Source organism: Excalfactoria chinensis, chromosome 5 (assembly GCF_039878825.1).
Source record: "Excalfactoria chinensis isolate bCotChi1 chromosome 5, bCotChi1.hap2, whole genome shotgun sequence".
NCBI lineage: Eukaryota > Metazoa > Chordata > Aves > Galliformes > Phasianidae > Excalfactoria > Excalfactoria chinensis.
The window spans coordinates 9,717,509-9,735,980 of record NC_092829.1 but is presented as its reverse complement, the minus strand read 5'-3'; the positions used below and the strand labels follow the sequence as shown (position 1 = coordinate 9,735,980).

The 18,472-nt window shown below is 38.5% G+C and overlaps 1 protein-coding gene across 2 annotated transcripts in view; it reads left to right on the top strand.

The window, feature by feature from the left end:
* The window catches only part of TECPR2 (tectonin beta-propeller repeat containing 2), a 36,794-nt gene extending 22,039 nt beyond the window's left edge, over positions 1 to 14,755 (top strand). For both annotated transcript variants that reach the window (XM_072339385.1, XM_072339386.1), the window contains exons 17-20: positions 1,021 to 1,169; positions 10,934 to 11,075; positions 12,096 to 12,245; positions 12,500 to 14,755. In XM_072339385.1, the coding sequence (XP_072195486.1) occupies positions 1,021 to 1,169; positions 10,934 to 11,075; positions 12,096 to 12,245; positions 12,500 to 12,654 (596 nt within the window). In that variant the 3' untranslated portion in view covers positions 12,655 to 14,755. The remainder of the gene's footprint in view (positions 1 to 1,020; positions 1,170 to 10,933; positions 11,076 to 12,095; positions 12,246 to 12,499) is intronic.
* Positions 14,756 to 18,472: the final 3,717 nt, after the last annotated feature.

The following is an 18,472-nucleotide window of genomic DNA, read 5'->3' as shown; positions in this document are numbered from 1 at the left end:
CCTAAAAATTGCCTTCTGCAGGAGTAAGTGCTTTATATTCCTTCTTGTGGGATAAAATCATACCCTCTCCTGGAGTGATGTACTTTACAGGGATTTGTTCCCAGATTCACATCGCAAAATAGAAAACTGTTACCAAGAATGGGATATCCCAAGCAGTGCTGGCATGTTCAGTCAACCAGCAAGGCCTATTTTTAGTCTTTTGGAGTGTGACCAGAGCATTCCTTCTGTAGTGTATTTGCGCTGGTTGAGTCCCTCTTTCTGTAGAACATGTTTTCCATTGCTTGGCATTGTGTTGTCCCAGTGCTGGAAGGCAAAAAAAAAATCAAATGTTACGTATATTACATCACATGGCTATTCTGAAATGAATGTGAAAGAGTTCCAGCTGGCCCTTAGCTAGCAGTTCTCTTCACCAACTTTTAGTAACAAGACTGATGGGAAAAATAATAATTCCGAAACTTACTTATTTGAGAACTTTGTCTTCATTGTGCTGACTTGCACAGCGTTAAAGTACTGCTGTGCTTCTGACATAGATGTAATAAATAATAGATATGTAGGTGAAATATAAACCCATTTGAAAATCAGCTCCTTTATTTACAAATGTGACACTGGTATGTTAACACAGAGATGTATAATCCATGTGCTCTTGTATTTTTTAAGTACTGGTAGCATTAGGAATGTTCACTGCTGAAAACATATAACTAAACACTGTGAAACATACATAGGCATGGCCAGATACAGAGAGGAGTTCACATTAGGTCATGTGAGAGTTTGTCTACGCACTGATAACGTTTGTTACAGAACTTTTCTTGAGCTTGAATTCAGTTACTTTAATAACGTATTCTTAGTGTGCTTTAGAAGTGACAGTATCCTGTGACTTTAAATAGTTATTTTTACATTTAAGAGAAAAATACCTCATGTATGCTACCTCTTGGTTTTAATCGTTATATGCAATAGAAATGAAAGTGCACATTATTAACTGAATGTGAAATCAAAATGCCATGAAATCCTTTTCATTGTTAGGAGCTGTGAAGCTGATCAGCTTGGCCTGTGGAAATCAGCATGTTTGGGCATGTGACACCAGTGGTGGTGTTTATTTCCGTGTAGGAACCCAACCTCTTAACCCAAGTTTGATGCTTCCTGCATGGATAATGATTGAGCCACCTATACAGGTAAAATGTGGATTTTAATTCTTTGTAACACAGTGGTTTAGCTCTATGTCTTTGGAAAGGAATAAGTTGATCCTTAAGGAAAACAGTAGGGCCAGATTTTAATTGTGCATCTTAAACCTTTGTCCCACATGTTCATTTTCAACATCTGCTTATCTTCACAAAAAAACCCAAACCCAACAACCCTGCAATTGAAGAGTCTGTACAGTGCACTGTGAATGTGCTGCCTTGTCACACATGCATCTCATCCTTACAAGTAACTTTTTTTTCCAAAAGTGGTAATATTTTTCTCAGACAAAAATTACTCCAGTAGTGACACAGCAGCTTTATAGGCATGTAGTAGAATGCAATCTTGAAGTGTATATTGAATACCTTCTTGTTTGCTCGCCAAGAGGCTAGACTGGAAAGGAGCACTAAGCAGAGGGTGTGGGAAGGCTTTGCTCGTGGCATACTGCCTCTCACCCTTGTGAATTTGCCAGGCTTGCCAGGGTGCAGTGCCTGGATCTGGGGACTTTCCTTATCACCCAGTGGTTAGAACTGTTCAGTTCAACTGCAGTTCTCCTCCCTTCTTACCAGAACATGAAAATAAGGTATCCTTTCTACCTACCAGCTGGTAGGATCAGAGTGTAAAGAAGTCTCCTAAAGTATCTGAGGACCATATTTTCTGAATACAGAGAGTGGACAGAATAATTTTCTCCAGTGTCTGTTTTCTTGTTTAATCTCTTCCTAAACCTCAGCACTGCTCAAATACTTAGCAAGTTAAGCTGTGAAATGGGTGTAATTCTGTATCATGGTTTGGGACTGCTGTAACAGTTGACCTCTGAGTACCAATTTCATTCTTTGCTCCTTGGCACAGAATCAGCCGAACTGTCTGCTGATCTAGCATAGCAGCACCAGATGTGTTTGCACATTCGATTTACATTTTCTAGTGTTACAGAATTTCTTCTGAAGATTTTGAAATATGTGGTACTTTTAAAAGCTCACACTAAGGCATAAAAATCTCTGGCACTGTAGTTGCAATAGTTTTTTGTGGTTTTTTTTAAAACATCAATCTCTTTGGCTGCTAGGAGATATGCAGAAGTTACTTCTGAGAACCTTGGAGTATAGCAGCAAAGGTGGCCAGGGAAATGAAACTGCAGCTTTGCATTTCGTCAGTTAGCACAGCACTGGTTAGGCTAGTCCTTCTGTGTTGGGAATGTGTCAGTCAAGCCTAGAGAAATGATATCTTGTTTTGCAGAGTAACAGAACAGGCTGATAAGTATTAAATTACTTGAGTGATACAACAAGGGATAGATTTAACTGTCGGAGAATGGATGTTATTTGCTTGTTAAGAGGGTGCAGGGCAGCAGGAAAAGGAGGCTAAGCATAGTACTCTTAAAAAGGGGGGAAACATATTCCACTTAATTGAGTTGCGGAGAGGCAGAGGTTTGTTTATCCAGGAAAATAACTTCATGAAACCTTAAAACAGTGATACTATTCTGTCTGTACTGACTGCATTCTCTAATCCTCTGTAGAAACTGATTAAACTGCTCAGTGCAGTATTTACAAGAAGGTGGGATTTGCTTTGGCTTTAGCAGTGACTTCCTTATGGAGAAAGTCTTTAATTGGAAAAGGTTGAAAATCAGGTTATTTCTTACTGCTTACTGAAGTAGATGGGCAGTCATTTTGGATGTTGCCTTCTAAAACGATAACCTTCTGCCACCTGGAGCACTGTCATTCTCTTTTTGTTATCTTGCCAATTCCTGGCATTGCAAACTCTAATGAGTCAATATAAAAGGGCAAATATTCAAACATTGCTTGCAGAGATGAAAACTTGTGGATTACATGCTTGTTTTGAGACAATTCCAGCACATAGAAACAAATCATTAAAGCACCAAGGGAGCAACCATCCATGCTTCAGCAAAGGTTAAATGCAAAATAAGAGAACGTGAACTTGAAAATTATCTCCAAATACTAGCTCAGTGTTTGGATAACATATACAACAAATGACTGAGAAGTGGAGGGTTCAGCAAAGAATATTTGCTTCTTAGTAGCTGCTGTCTGTTCCTTAATTGACTTTGACATAATTCACGTTGCATCACTTTATCTTCACAGCAGCAGAAGGATTGTAAGAAGTGTTTGTGAGTGATTCAGCCATTTTTCTGCTTGAAGAAGGAAATGAAAATTGCCTTTCACTTGCTTTGAGTACGGGAGCGTTCTCAAATAACATAATTTAAAACCAACTGCAGATATTTCATTTCCTACTAAATGTCAAAGCCAATATGACTTGCCATATCCCAGATCTCATGACTCGTGAGCAGCTATAGGCTCTGCTTGTACAGTGTCAGTTCTTGTTCGAGGAGTGCTGTAATTGTACAGCATCTACTATTGCACAGCTTCACAGAGGTATTCAGGGGCAATAGCTCTGTTTGGATTTTATGCAAAAACAGTGAATGTAATTTCAGTTCAGTCTTTGCTCTGTGATTCAAGATCTGGACTGAAGCTGTTCTCACTTTTTTGTTCCCTTCATAAATCCCGACTGCAGTATTTCTTGATGAAAAGCAGCATTGTGTTCTTTGCTGTCTTCTAAAGTCATGGATGAGAGAAAGAAGTGATTGATAATACTACAATATCACGAACAGTAGAAGTTATATAGTCTTATAGTCTCCTGTGCTACATCCTGTCTATTCTTTGGTTTAAATGTCAAAATTATGTAGTTAAGCTGCTTTTCAGAAGCAGCTTTAAAGGCATTGACAAAGCAGATCAAAACTCCTTGATGAGATGGTTTTAGTCTAGGAAATTGAAAACGTTTTAATTCCACTCTTAATATTCAGTATAAAAGTATTATCTACATTAATTTTAAATGTAATTGCATTTAGTGTAAATAAATGCCATAATACAGATATATGATAAATTATAAATGTCATGCATTTAGGTTTATGTTAACATTTTGTTACATAAATACATAATTAATAACATAAATACATAATAAAGTACAAAGCATGAGCAATCAGCATAAATATTAACGTAGATATTATGGAGTAGGTGTGTATGTGGATGCATGGTTACTCATTAAATGTAATTCTTCTTAAATTTGTTATCTAAAGATACAATTTTAAAAAGGCAAAATTAATACAGTCAATAAGACTAACTTGGGTTATTGTACAGTACAAATTGATGAGAGGATAAAGATTACTTTCACCTGGGACACTGTTTTGACAGATCTCTAAAAGATCTCTTTGCAAGTAATTCTTAATGCATTTGGGGTTTGATTTGGGGCACGTAGTGAAAAAGATGCTGAAGAGAAATCTGATTTTGAGAAATGCTTTTTAAAACTTACACTAAGGGTTCTGTTAGATAAATAGAACTTTAAGAGAACAAATGGGTGCAAAGATGAGGATAAATATTTGTAATGAGTTGCAGTCATCTATTGCTTGTAAACAATCTATCTTAGTCAAAAAATAAAATGTTATTAATTGCCATTTGTTTAATTACTACTCTGTGCTCTTTCATAAGCAAAATTTCATAGAAAATGAAATTGTGGAATTACTTTTATTAAATCAAGAGGTTTATTTAAATATCCGTCCAAATGGTGGAAGGAAGCTATTTAAAACGACATCCACTGCTTGACTGCTGCCTAAAGCTCTAAAGCTTTTATTGGTTCTTTGTAGCTCCCAGGGTCAGCAGAAGAGTGCTGCTTAACTCAGTTTGCCTTAAAATGAACTCTTGCAATATAGACATTTCACGTTAGCGAATCTTTTGCTACTGTTCCCGTAAACAGCCAACTGATTGTCTTTATGTTTTAAGCTTGGTGTCACAGCTGAGAGAAGATAGCCTCCCCGAGATCAGGAAGAGTTCTGTCTTTTTTTATACACGCACACTAGAAGAACAAAACTCAATTATGGATTGTTCACACTTTCACTGTTATTCAAAAATTCTTATGACCAAGGAGCAACTGTCAGTTATAGAGATGGCGTTTGAAATTTAAGGAATGTCTCTGCCATTCTGACTGTGTGCAAAACTGAGAGCACAGTGGACTTCCTTTCTTTTTGATCCCTTCATTTTTCATTATCTATGTTCGGCATAAGGAGAGTGGTTATGCCTTACAAATGTCAGTTAGAAATGGTTGTCGGATCTTGGTTTCCTTTCCTGTCTTTGAGCTCTGCTTGCCACACAGAACAGACAGTGCTAATCTGAAGACTTTCTTACCCTGCTTTGCATTTGCATTTTCCAATGTGGTTCCTGTTAAGTGGTGCTTCACAGGAGGAAGTGATGAGCATGGGATTTTTCTTAAATAGATGCCAAAATCGAAGCTGAACTGTAGTAGGGATTGCTTTGAAACAATTATGCAAGGACTGGATATTTGGAGGGTGAAGAATTTTTTTTGCTGGGAATGCTTTGTCATTTGTACCTCAGAATCGTCCACACTAGTGTTGAAAATACTTGCTGTGGAAAACTGTTATTTCTGGTGCATAATCCACACGACTGTTCTTTCCAGATTGTTTTTGCTAGCACAGAATAGCTTGCTCTACTTAACTGTTGTGTAGATGTCTTTGTGTGCTGCTGTAAATTCTACTTTGGTGTGGTGCTAGGAAGAGGTGTACAGAACGATGTTTCATTAGACCAATTATATTTCGATTGAGAGGTAAAACACACATTAAACCGTCTAGTTACCTATAGACAAGGCTGGTCTGTTGTTCCATACATGTTTACTCATGTGAAGCCTCCTGAAGTCATTAGCAGTCCTTCAGGAAAATTCTCTCCCCACTGTTTTTAAGATGTAAAGGAAAACTGCATTTGGCAGCAGTCACACTAGTTGTATTGAGGTGGGCTGCAAATAGGCATATGGGATCCAAGCACTTGCTGCTGAGTGTTTTGCTTAGCTCATTTAGGAAGCCACAGTGTTTAACTTCAAGCATATACTATTCTTCATAGACTTCCATCTTTCTTGAAGGTTACAGAAATGCACTTTAAGTATTTTTTACTAAAGCTGTTTCATGTCCATTGCTCAGTGTTTACTGTCTTCCTTTTCATTCCAAGTTAGAAGCAACTGTCGTCACTGTATTTCACTGTATTTTACTGCTTTGGAGTTTTAGCCTTCTGGTATTTGTTTTAAGGCATCACTATCGTCATGTTCAGAAAAGCACACATGTAGCCTGTCACATTCGATAGCAATTGTTATCAGCACCAGAAGCCTTGGTTCACAAAAAGGATACACAAAATGAGACACACTCAGAAAACCAAGCAGATGACTTTTCCAAATCCTTCTGAAATAAGATCTTAATTTGTGCTTTGACCAGACTTAACTAACACTGAAACAGAAACAGTGAGATAAAGCCTTCCTTTTCATACTTTCAGTTGCTCAATACCACTAACAGCCTCAAATCTGAGCTCTTGCAGTTTGTCTGTATTTCTTTCAGCTGGTGCTGTAGTGCTGTGCATTAATAATAATATTCTCACTGCCAGTAAGGAGCAGCTGTTGTACTAAGTATCCTGAAAGTACGTTATGGACCTGCTAGAGCTTTAGTGTGTTGAATAGTCGAATGGTTTTGGTGTGACCTTTTCTAGGAATTGATGCCATGTGTTGCTGTTGCCTCTTGCGTATTTCTGAGAGAAAATGGTTGGGATAAAAAACTAAAAGTTGACAAAGGTCAAGAAAACTGACTCCATGCCTTTTTGCCCTTTCTTCTTGGTAGCACTAGCCATTAACTGGAGGTATGGAGCTAAGACTGCGTTCTGTTTACTCACCAAAGGCTAAAAGTGGGTGAAGGAGTCATGCTGCTTGTTGGAAGGCTTCTGAGGAAAATAATGCTCTAGTTTTCTAGTCAATAAATAATCTCTGACAATTCTATGGCAGCATTACTGAAAAACATGTGGCTTCCAGGAAGACTAAACATAGATTCGTAATCTTTCCTGCTCTTGTATGCTGCCTTGAACTTTTCTACAGAGGAAAAAAAAGAGGTGATTAGTTTAGCGATCTGCTTTCCTTGAAGACTGAATGCAAACCATTCTGTTCAGTACTGTTCTCCCATTGCTCGTGCTTTCTCGATATCTAATGGTTGTAAAACACTTTCACCACTGTTCAAATGGAGCTCTGAAAATAACATGCAGTGGTGAGGTTTATATTACAGAATCTCTCTGACTTGTATTCTTTCTTTGTCATGCTACTTTATAAGGTCTGCATGTCTTTTAGCCACCAAAATAGTCATATTAGTCTGATCTTTGGATAGCGCTTGATATTGGGGAAATATCTCAGATGTGGTACTCTTTCATCCTGGCCTGGACCATCTGAAGGCTTTTCTGTCTTTTGAATATGAGTAAAACATCCTTGCTGCTTGTAACCACTAAACAGTTATTTTAGAAATAAAGAGGGAAAAGGGACTTAAACAGGCTGAGAGTGTTATGTTGAGTCTTTCTCATCCTGGGTGTTTGTAGCAGGAAAGAGATAGTGGAGGCCTGCTGATACATGGTCTGTAATTCTGAGAAGTGATTTGGAATGTATTCTGATGCCTTTTTGGTGATGCATGCACTTTTGGTCTTTTCTCCTTGACAGGGAACTGTTTTGGGTTCATCTGTGACTGAAGCAATTACAGTGAGACGAGACTTCTGAGTAGTAGTTCAGGGATGAAAACTGCGTTAGTTTTTATTTTATTTTAGGTTTTATTTGATACTGCTGTTTAAACAGAGGGCTCGTACTGAAATTTTCTCTGTGGCCTGCAGAAGGAATGGAAATGATTTGCTTAGAATTATAAGGTTAATGGACAACTTCAAGTTTACTTCATTTTGTCAGCACTGTTTTGTCATCAGACTCTTGTGTTCTAGCAGGCTATTTTTCATTGTTCTTATTTACAGCAGACAATTAAGATATTCACAGCTCTTAGCATGTAACTTGAAGTACTAAAAGGTACATAGTTGGCTTGTGTGGCAGTACATGCTGTGCTGGGAAATCTTTGTTAGCAAAAGATGGAGAGAAAGTGATGATTTTGTAACTAAGGTGCAAGACCAGAGGACAGGAGGATGTGTTTGTGGAGGATGTGTAGCTATCTGGTCTTGAACACCTCTAAGAATTGCCTGTCCCTGTTTCCTGGTGTCCTGTCACTGCTCTGTTCCCAGAGCTACCGAGTATCACCACATCATTAGCTGTCATGTTGGTTTTGTTCTTTACTGCCTGTGGCACATCAGAAAGCTGTGGTAGAGTAGGGACTTATAATAGCATTGGATGCTGCCATCAGTGTCTTGCCTGGATCTTTTGTAAGGACAGTGAGTAGGAGGATTGTTTCCTTGATGCAGGTTTCTCAGAAGAAACTAAGTAGCTTGAGAAAGGAAAAGAAACCAAAAGCATAATACCCAGAGGAATGGGGAAACTCGGAAAGAAAACAGGAGTTTATTTAAAGAAAGCCAAAGAATGACAAAAATTTTTGTCCAAGCTTGTAGATTCACTTAGGACTCCATAGATTCCATTTGTTTCTTAGATACAGAAGTGCTGCAGGATTGGGTAGAGGTAGTTTGATTATACTTAAGCCTGCAGTTGAAGCAGAAGCCATCTAGCTGTCTGTTGTGCAACTCCTTTCATGCAGCCCCATTGGGACATATTATTTGCTTTACCTAGCTTACATTACCTGTAATTCTCTAGTAATGCATAGGCTTAGAAGCTAGGTATAAGCACTCAGTAAGTCTTTCTGGATGGAAATATCCCTCCTGTTTTTTTCTAAGGGAGTTCTCCTTGAAGTGAATGATAGAGGAAGAGAGGAATGATATCCTGATATGGAAGAGTGAAGAGCAAGATGCACAAATCCCAATAGATCAGTAACAAGGGTCACACCCGGCTGCTCTTCACAGTTTGTGTGTAGTAACTCAGTCTGCACAAGCTGTTATTAATCGCATGGCTCCCTTGAAACCAGGGACCACAACAGCAGAAACACAGAGATGGGTGTGATGAAGCTGGAAACAACGCTGTGGTGAACTGCACTGCATGCCAATGATGTGGGGAGATAAGCAGGCTGAAGTAAGGAGTCAGAATCAAATTATTCATAGAAAGAGACAAAATAGAAAAGAGGGAGGAAAAGAGTAAAGGGGGCAGGTGTGAGGATGACTGCAGGTGTAGAGGCAGCAGGATGGGGCGTATTCCATGGGGTATTTTATTTTTCTTTCCCTTTCCTTAATGTCCAGCATATGGAGATGGAGATGGAGGGATGGCAATGGTGTTGGTTTTTTGTTTATTTTTTGCTGGTTTTTTTTTGTTTGTTTTGTCAAGCCACTAGTTTATTTGTAACATGACAGAATAACAACTTGAAAGTAACTAGGTACTTATATATTCTGTGTATTCAATAGAAATAGCAATTTCCTGTAAGTGTTCAACTTGCAGCCTTTGTCAATTTACTGTGACCAGAGATGCAAACATTTCTTCAAGTCTCTACCAGCTCCATGCTTCCAACATGTGCAAATACCTGATGAGAGCACAAACAAGAGAAGGCAGTCTGTCAAAGGCCTTACAACCTAAGTAGACAGGATAGGTTTGGAGTTTCAAGTCAAACTCGGTTATAACTGGATCAGACTCGTGTTAAGCAGCACAATTTCAAAAGCGAAAACAAAGCAGGTAGCTGTTATGTACACAGAAGGCCCATCTGCCATTGGGTTGTGTGTTCATATAAGCACAGAGGTTATGATTCATACAAAGAGCTGCTTGCTCTTAGGTTTGTCACATTGGCTATTGAGCTTAGGCCTGTGAGGTTACTGTGAGAAATGTAGTGCTTCTGTCAGATGATGACATATTTCATGGTGTCTTACTGTTGTCTTTGGTGGAACTTTGGTTAGCTAATGAGGAGAAAAATCTTTATCATCATTATCATATTTATCATCATCTTTATCATCTTTATCATCTTTATCAGTATCATCGTTGTTATGACGCCCATAAAATTCTGTGGTCAGTAAAACTCATTTTTGCCAGTAGTTAAGGCAAATTTCCATCAGAGAAAATAGAAAGGAGAATGGGAAGAGTGTGTCTTTCCATTCTTGGGCTTGCCAGTTGATAATGGTGCAGGTATTCTACAGGTGAGGTTGCAGTGTACTGAGGTTGCACCAGTACTGCAGTGGGCTGCAGTGAACTCCACAGCTGTATTCGTATAAAATGACATATGGGGAAGAAGGCAGTTCACTGTATCATTGCTAAGATGAGGCATTCAGACCTTAGAGATGTGCAGATTTATATATATGTAGAATACAAGAGATATGTTAGGAAAACTTTCAGGAATTTAATAGTAAAATACATTTCTTTCTGCAGTTTGGTGGAAGAGTTCTCTCTTCAGCAAGGGAGCTGGAACCTGATGGTCCTCGTGGTTCCATTCAACCCAACCCATTCTATAATTCTGTGACTTGAGTTGACAGTGCATGATTGGGAGAAGTGTTTGAGGAAAGACTGATATTATTAGATTCAGATGTATCTTTATCATTAACTTCATAGAATCATAGAATTACTCAGATTGGAAAAGACCTCAAAGATCATCAAGTCCAACCGCAGCCTAACCATAGTGCCCTAACTCTAATAATCCTCTGCTAAACCATATCTCTGGCCATATCGTCTGGCCATTCACTCATGTTTCTTCTCTATTTAGGAAGAGTTTTGAAAAACTTTGTAAAAATTGGTTATTAGTACAATGAGAAATAAAAGGTCAAATTTCTTCCTATCTTTAGTCCCTGGTGATATTTTACAAATTTTGTGTACTTCTGTGAGTATGAAGTGTCTTATATATAGTGGTCCAAAATTTAAATGCTGCACTTGATTTTTGTAGCCAGTAGGAATCAACTTGGTCAGCATTCATTCAAGTCCAAATGATCAGATGTTGTGGGCCATTGACAGCAAATGGAACGTCCACGTACGAGTGGGAATTACAGAGGAAATGCCTGTAGGCACCGACTGGGAACATGTACCAGGTAAAAAAAAAAAAACAACAACCCAAAACCTAAGGCACGAATTTCTTGTGCTTTCTGCTTTCTCACTGTATTTTTTTTCCATGTTGTGTTTTAAGTTTGGTAGCAATGGATAAATCAGGTATGTTTCTCAGCGATCAAGTATGTTTATTTATAGAAACTTCTGTGAAGTGTTTGATATGGATTATCTTTTAAAGGAGATCTTGATTTTACTTAAACACATTGTATAGTTAACTGAAGAGGAATCTGATTCTGCCATGAATTTCTATCGTGTGTTATTTCAGGCTGCTGCCACTGGACTATTAAATGCCACACGTACCTTTCAGTTAGGATTAAAGCAGTGTTCCTAAGCCATAGGAAACCACTGTGCTTTGGGAAGTTTTGTACTGAAAAGTGATACAACGTGGAGTTCCCATCTGGATGTGGCTAGCAGAAACTTAATGCTATTTTGCACATCTTTCTGTTAATAATCCTGTGTGCTGGATGCACTCCTATTTTAGTAATTATATTTTTACCGTGCCTTTAAGTAAAATAAAATTTTAGTTGCTCCTTTCTAAAGAACTATTTATTGACACTGTCTGCGTCTGTTATAACTACAAGATTTCACCATCTGATAGTAAAATACGGTGGAGGTTCCAGAAATAGGTTTGTTAAGACTGTCTGGTCATTGCTTGTGGCTATGGCCGCAGAGCAAGGTGTATCCACAGTGTGAGATCAGTGTGCTTGGTAGATAGGTGCAGCATCTACAAAGTTCGTGATGCTATTTGAATCTTCTCTATTCAACTCCTCTAAAGTTAGCGTAAGGAAAAATGCAATCCTTAATAGTCATCTCGCTAATCCTTTCTTAGAAAGGCTATGGGAGACTTACTTATTTCTTTATAATGGAATTTGCTTTTCTAATATTAGCATAAAGAGTCTATAAAAATATTACAGTCTCACTGTCTTACCAAAACTTTTCAGTGAGTATATTTAATACAGAAGAAAGCTTGTGATTATTGCCTCTTCACGCCCAATTATCTTTAGGTTTGCAGGCATGTGAGCTGGCTATAAGTACAAGGACTGTTTGGGCACGCTGTCCAAATGGAGATGTAGCTCGTCGATATGGTATTACTGACAAGAATCCAGCAGGTGATTACTGGAAGAAGATTCCTGGAAACGTTACACGTTTAACAGGCAAGTTGGTTCTGTGTGACGATTTAAAAACATCGTGATGTCTGCTTTGATTTCTGATTGATGGTGCTCAAGCTGACCGTAAGCAGGGAGAGTTTAGTGGCCTGGCAGTTCCATCAAGGTGCTTTTATCACATCAGTAGAAATCTTCCCTAGGTACAATTAGAAAAAAATAAATAAATCCAAACGTTATTAATCTAATGTTTACAATTGGACCCTTCTACTTTTATTATGAAGTGTCTGATTTATGCTTTGCAGTCACCCCTCTGGATGAACTGTGGGCGATCAGTACTTCAGGATCCCTTCTCCAGCGCCTCACTAAGACCTTTAGCCATTCCCATAACCAGCAGAAAAACGATACTTCTGTTCTGCTTCACCCTGATGACTTTGAAGATGAATGGGAAGTGATATGAAGTTCCTCAAGCTTGTGAAGCAGTGAGAAAAATAGAAGAGCGTACAGAACTTCTGTAATGTATGTACAGAATGTTGGATGTAAAAGCCACTCATACTGGACCTTGTGAGATATTAGCACTTTTGTATTAAAAAACTGACCTGTTAAATAGCCTCTAAGTTGTGAATTCTGATGTTTGTTCCAGTATCCCTTGGGAGACTCTTTAGGTGTGGCATACTGCAGTTGTTATACTGTACTACTGTAGCAGCTCCTTTGGAAACATAACTCTTTAACTTAAATCTGATTAGCAATGAAAGTGACTATTTCACAATAGCATGCACACTAATACATGTGTACTTTGAGAGGAAATTCTGTTGCATTAAATACTTCTCTACATCAGAAACATTAAATATTTCTCAATTTCTTCTTTTATGTGGAACTCCAAACTGATAGAAATGCTCTTCAACTATTGTATATGTTTAGAATGACTTTTCCCTTGCAGCATGGAAGAAAATAGAGGGAGGAGTTTCTTAGAGAGATTTTAGAACATCCTGATTTCACAGCACTGGTGTTGAAATGAGTTTAGTTTGGTCCATTTCCATATGAATATCTGCAAGGCTATACTAACATTCAACACCTAGAAATTTTGTTTCTAGCATGGGAAGTTTGGATTGCACATAATATCAAGGGAGCTTCCCCCATTTCACGCAGTCATCAGGGAGCTGACAATTTTTGAGGGGTAAGTCCCACTTTGGAGAAGAAGGAAGTTGCATGTTGGGTTTGCAGTACAAAGTAGGAATGTACAAAGCAGATTTTATGTTACCTGTTGTGCTACGTTTGTGCCTCCAGCCAGTGCTTTAACCTTTGGACTCAAATTGTTCTGAGTACCAAACACAGATGTATTAAAAGTAAAATGGTAATTGATAGAATTACCTGTATATCCCATTAAAATTGTGATATTGTGAGAAAATACTTAACAATATTGTAACTTTTAGCTATGTTAGCTAAATTTTGAAGTGTCTTATGCTTACAGATGTTGCAGCAGAGGTATGTAATGAACTGGGAAGTAACCTGAGTTAGTCATTGCAGTTTATTTTTCTTTAAATCTTCCTTGAAAGATACCTCATCTTTTTTTAAGCAATAGAACTATAGATGAGAGAACCTGAGTTCAGTATGTAGGTGGAACAGTTATTTTGTATTTGTTCTAAGCATATACATCATCAGAATGTTTAAGCAGCTGCTAACCAATACTGTAAATGAGCCAGCTTCAGAAAAAGGCCGGGTGTTAAATTGTGGGGATGTTTCTGTTTCGAGAACTTAACACATACGGAGAAGGATGTTTTCTTTTTAACCTCTGTTCTTTTTCAGGATAGGTCGTGCATGTACTGCACTAAACTTGGAACAAACGTGGTGCAAGGTGAGAATGTACATCCGTGGAGAGAGAACCAAGTTATGTCACACTGTGTTGTTATTCTTTTTAGTGCCACTTCTGATAGTGTCTGTCAGGTCTCAGTCTGATCTTTCAGTGTTACAGGGAGGAAGGATTTATTTCCCTCTTACAGATTAGATGTTAGGCTCATTGATATCCATATATGGTGATTACTCCAGAAGGTGTTTTTTGTTTTTTTTTTTAGCCTGTCTGGCAGTGGATTGTAATGGATTGATTGTTGAAGTAAACCAGTCTGTTTTCTGCAAGTACAGCTTGGTATCTTGAGGACCCCAAAGAAGCTGAAATTCACCTTAAAAGTATATTTTGGCAGCTCCTGTGTCAGCCACTTTGGAGCAGGGATATGAGTACTTCTCTGCACCTTGCCAGGCTCCAGGTGCTTAAGTACAGTGGCATTACTTAATGGTGACACTTTTCTGTTACGTTATTCAAAGTCATCTTAGTAATGGTTCGAGCTTGCTAGTTGTTTGTTTTCTGTATAATACCGTATCTTGCTATGGTTGTTAATATTAAATTGGTGTCAAGAGCTCTTTTCAGACTACTTTTTAGGGTAGCTTTATTAAAACTATTATATTTTTTCCTCTTTTTTTCTGTATTTAGTTTTTTTGTTTTGTTCGTGCTTTGAGACAAGTGCAATAAACTAGATTTTTAAGAAATAAATTACTGTGGTAAGACTCATCTGTCGTATGGTTCGCAAAGAGTTCTGTTTGTCTGGGAGCTGTCTTGCTATTGAAGAAAGACATGCTTATGAAACCTGTATCCTACTATGACCCCGGGTAAAATGGTAACAAAATGTTCAAGCAGAAAACAGGTGACTATACCTGGTACTGTAACCGTACCCTTCTAAAGCATTGGTGCTTACCTGAAAACTTCCTGTGATTCTGGCCTTTAACTGTAACCCCTTCTGAGGCATATAAAGCACCACTGTCTTCACTTCCCATGTAGGAGAGCTGTTTTCTGGCAGAGCCAAGACTTGCATAGCATCTCACAAGGAGGTGTAGCCATGCTTAATGACAGTTCTGACGCTTATGCCTGCTTCCAGCTATGAGAATCCTGTTCAAATTCAGATGGCGGTGTATTTACTAATTACCATAGCTTTTATCTTGACAAACTGGTTCATCTGCTTCTGTTGGTTCCTGCAGGGAAATTCTAGTCTTCTTACAGCATCAGACTGTTCTGTTATACAACAGTGATCCTTATGTCACCACTTAGAGAAGTTCAGATGCCCGAGGTGAGTTGGTGTGAAACACCCATGTAGATACATAAATAACTCTTGTTTTTCTGTGCTACAGCAATAAAAAGTAGAATGAAATAGTGTTAAATGGTACAAAGCAAGTTTTTCCACTAAAAAATTGCTGTCACAATACTTTAATTGCTTAAGTGAGATAATAGTGTTGTTAGGAAATGCTGTTACTGCTAAGAAAATGACAATAAGAATATGTAATTATGACTTTATGCCATCATTTAAAGATAGGTTTCTTTGTACAGGCACAGAGAATTTGGAAGAAGTGTTTATACCTCTACAAAGAGCATCTTTGCAGTGTGCAAGAAACCCATTTCCTCCCAGATGTGTGACTGTCAGAAGATCACAAATCTGACTCCTGCATTGCTTTCCCAACAGCTGAGTGTTCAAGTGTCTCTAAGGCACTCATGGCTTATTTCAGACTAGCGTGACATTCTGGCTTATCTTTTTACTTCCCTCACAAATGCTCCCTTAAGGAGTGATCTAGTTGTTTCTATTGGACTTCTGGATAGATTTTCAGTAAATGATGTTATGAATGTTATGGCCTGCAGTTCAGTTGCCTGAACGCCTGTGGATTTGCCTTTTCAGTTAGCCATTACAGAAGTATAAATAATCTGTGAAGATATGCAGGTCTACTAATTACTTTGGTGAAAAATCTCTGGTCTTTAGTTTTTCCATTAACCAGGTCTAGCCATATCCTATCCCTGCCTTCATGAGTAAAGAGGTAAGATCTTAATTAAAGACAATTAAGTGTAGAATGTGAGGTGCGGGTTTTATTCCTCTTACAGCCTTCCTGAAAGTAAAGCTTGGCATATATTGTGGCAACAAGTAGTCAGCAAAGATAGCTGCTGTATCCCTTGCCAAACTAGGTAGATCACCCTGGATGGTTGATACTAAGTTACTCCAATTAAAAATAACCATGGCACTCTCCCAGAACAGAAGTGAACTTGTAATCTAGAGGACTGGATTTTAATTAGTGGAAAGTGAAAGTTGAGTTGCAGTCATTATCTTCTGTGAATTACTAAAGCCAGAGCTCCTTTGATAACGATTAAAATATCCAGATAAATAAAACTATCTCCATACATTGCTGAATGGAGATTTTTAGGTTTATCACAGAAGTGACTGTGGCTTTTTCATCACTCAAAATGAAGATTGGGAGAGAGGTTTGGGGTTCAATTGCAGATAAGACTGTGGCATAGTGCAAGCCAGGTGAAACTGCTGTTGCGATTTGCTTGGTCTTTGAGGTTGTCTGACTCAAAGGCTGTTTGAATGCATCTGTTAAAGCTGTTATATTAGTGATAAAGTTAAAGTCCTACTTGATGCTGGCAGGGGGAAAAACTGTACAGGTAGTAAAGATCTGCTTGAGAAACTTTATAATCCAGTGTAATGTGAACTTAGAAATCAAATCTATTTGATAAATATCTAAGTAAGTAGCTGCTGATTTTGGTACTTTGTAGTGTTATAAGTTCCCCCAGATTAAAAAAAAAAAATGGCCTTTCTATTTTTGGCCTCCAGAAATGACTGAAACATGCTGAGTTTTGTAGTCTGTGATTGCCGACCAAAGACATCAAATAGTACACAACCAAACAGTGCTGGATGAAGTTGGGTTAATCCTTCAGATATTATTCACTGTTTCTATCCAATATAGAATTAATCAGTGATTTTTTATTTTTCCTCTAGTACATCTTTCTCGTGACCTTGGCTGAGATTCACTTACAGCAGATACAGCTAAAGGAAGAAGTCTTAAATTTACAGTGCTTGTGCTTGAAAACGTTATGCTAAAAGATGTATACAGAAATTCATCAATATCTGGTATTTACCATCTTAATTTTTGCACAAGTTGATTAGATACTTTGGTTTGGTGTTGTAGACCTGGGGCCTGATCAGCATAGCGAGCCTCTTCTGGGAAGAACATGTGCCTTATTATCATCTTGTATTAGAATGGTGAAATGGTATAGATATTATGCCTGTAAAACATGGAGTAAGAATACACAGTAGATGATTCCTATCTGAAGTTGTTACATTGCTGTATCTTGCCTAGCCATGTGCTGAGTAAAATTAGCAGAGCTCACCTGGGTCAGGTGAAAAGTCAAGCTAATTAGGGCACAATTAGAAAAAATTAAAAGACTTGGAGGGAAGCTCCAGGGAAGTGCTGAGCAGGCTGCCTGCTGCGTGCGCCTGGGGAGGCAGCCAGGGCATATCTGAAAAAGAATTAATTAATTTGTGCTGCAGGGAATGGAATACAACTGCCAGCAAGAAACCCCACGATCCCTGGTTGTTAGAGGGGACAGAGCAGACAGCTGATCACTGGAAGTGCAAAGTAGGGTGAGTGCTAGAATGACGGAGATTTTATTTGCTCAGCTCCCACGCTTGTCCTGCTAAATCTGTGTTCTGCCTTAACAGATGGGCTGTGTAGTCTGTTCCCTCCATGAGCTGTGCCCAGCACTCCAAATTGGGAGTAAAAAACGTGAACCAGCAGATCTGCACCAAGTTCCACTGTGCTGTGATGAAAGTCAAGTATTTTAGATTAGGGAGAGCACTGGAAGTGATTGGTGAAATGCTTTGAAATAACGGGTTTACCACTGTTAATTCACTTTATAATTACTGTAATAATAATAATGCCAACCTTCTTAAATATTAACATTGATGCCAGAGGTACATGTGTAGGGGAGATCTCAGGCTTCAGTTCTAATTAGCTGCTTAACAGTATACTGTCAGCGTGAGATGTGCATTTAAAAGAACTGCGGTAGGAGTCTGAAATATTTGTCTGTGCTGAGAACAGATAAATTGAAGAGCTGAATCCTGTTGCTCTTAAAACCTGCTGACTTCTTTTCATCCTGTTCTTTGCCCGGTGTAGGGAACTTTCTCCCATCCTCCGTGCATAACTGCCTGATTATATGGTGCCCATACAAAACATTGCTGGGAGGAAAACACAGGGCTGTTCTGAGTGTTTTGTTTGTGACCTTTCCTTCCTTCCCATCTTGCTATTTTAATTGCTGTACACCAAGAGTACACCAAGAGGAATAGAGCTGCTCCTTCTCCTTACGCTCTGCTATTTGTGTAAATGGAAGTTAATGCCAGTGCAGTTTTGTAATACTTTTTGTGATACTTTTGGTCTTGTCCGTAGTCCTTTGCATCACTTTCCACCAG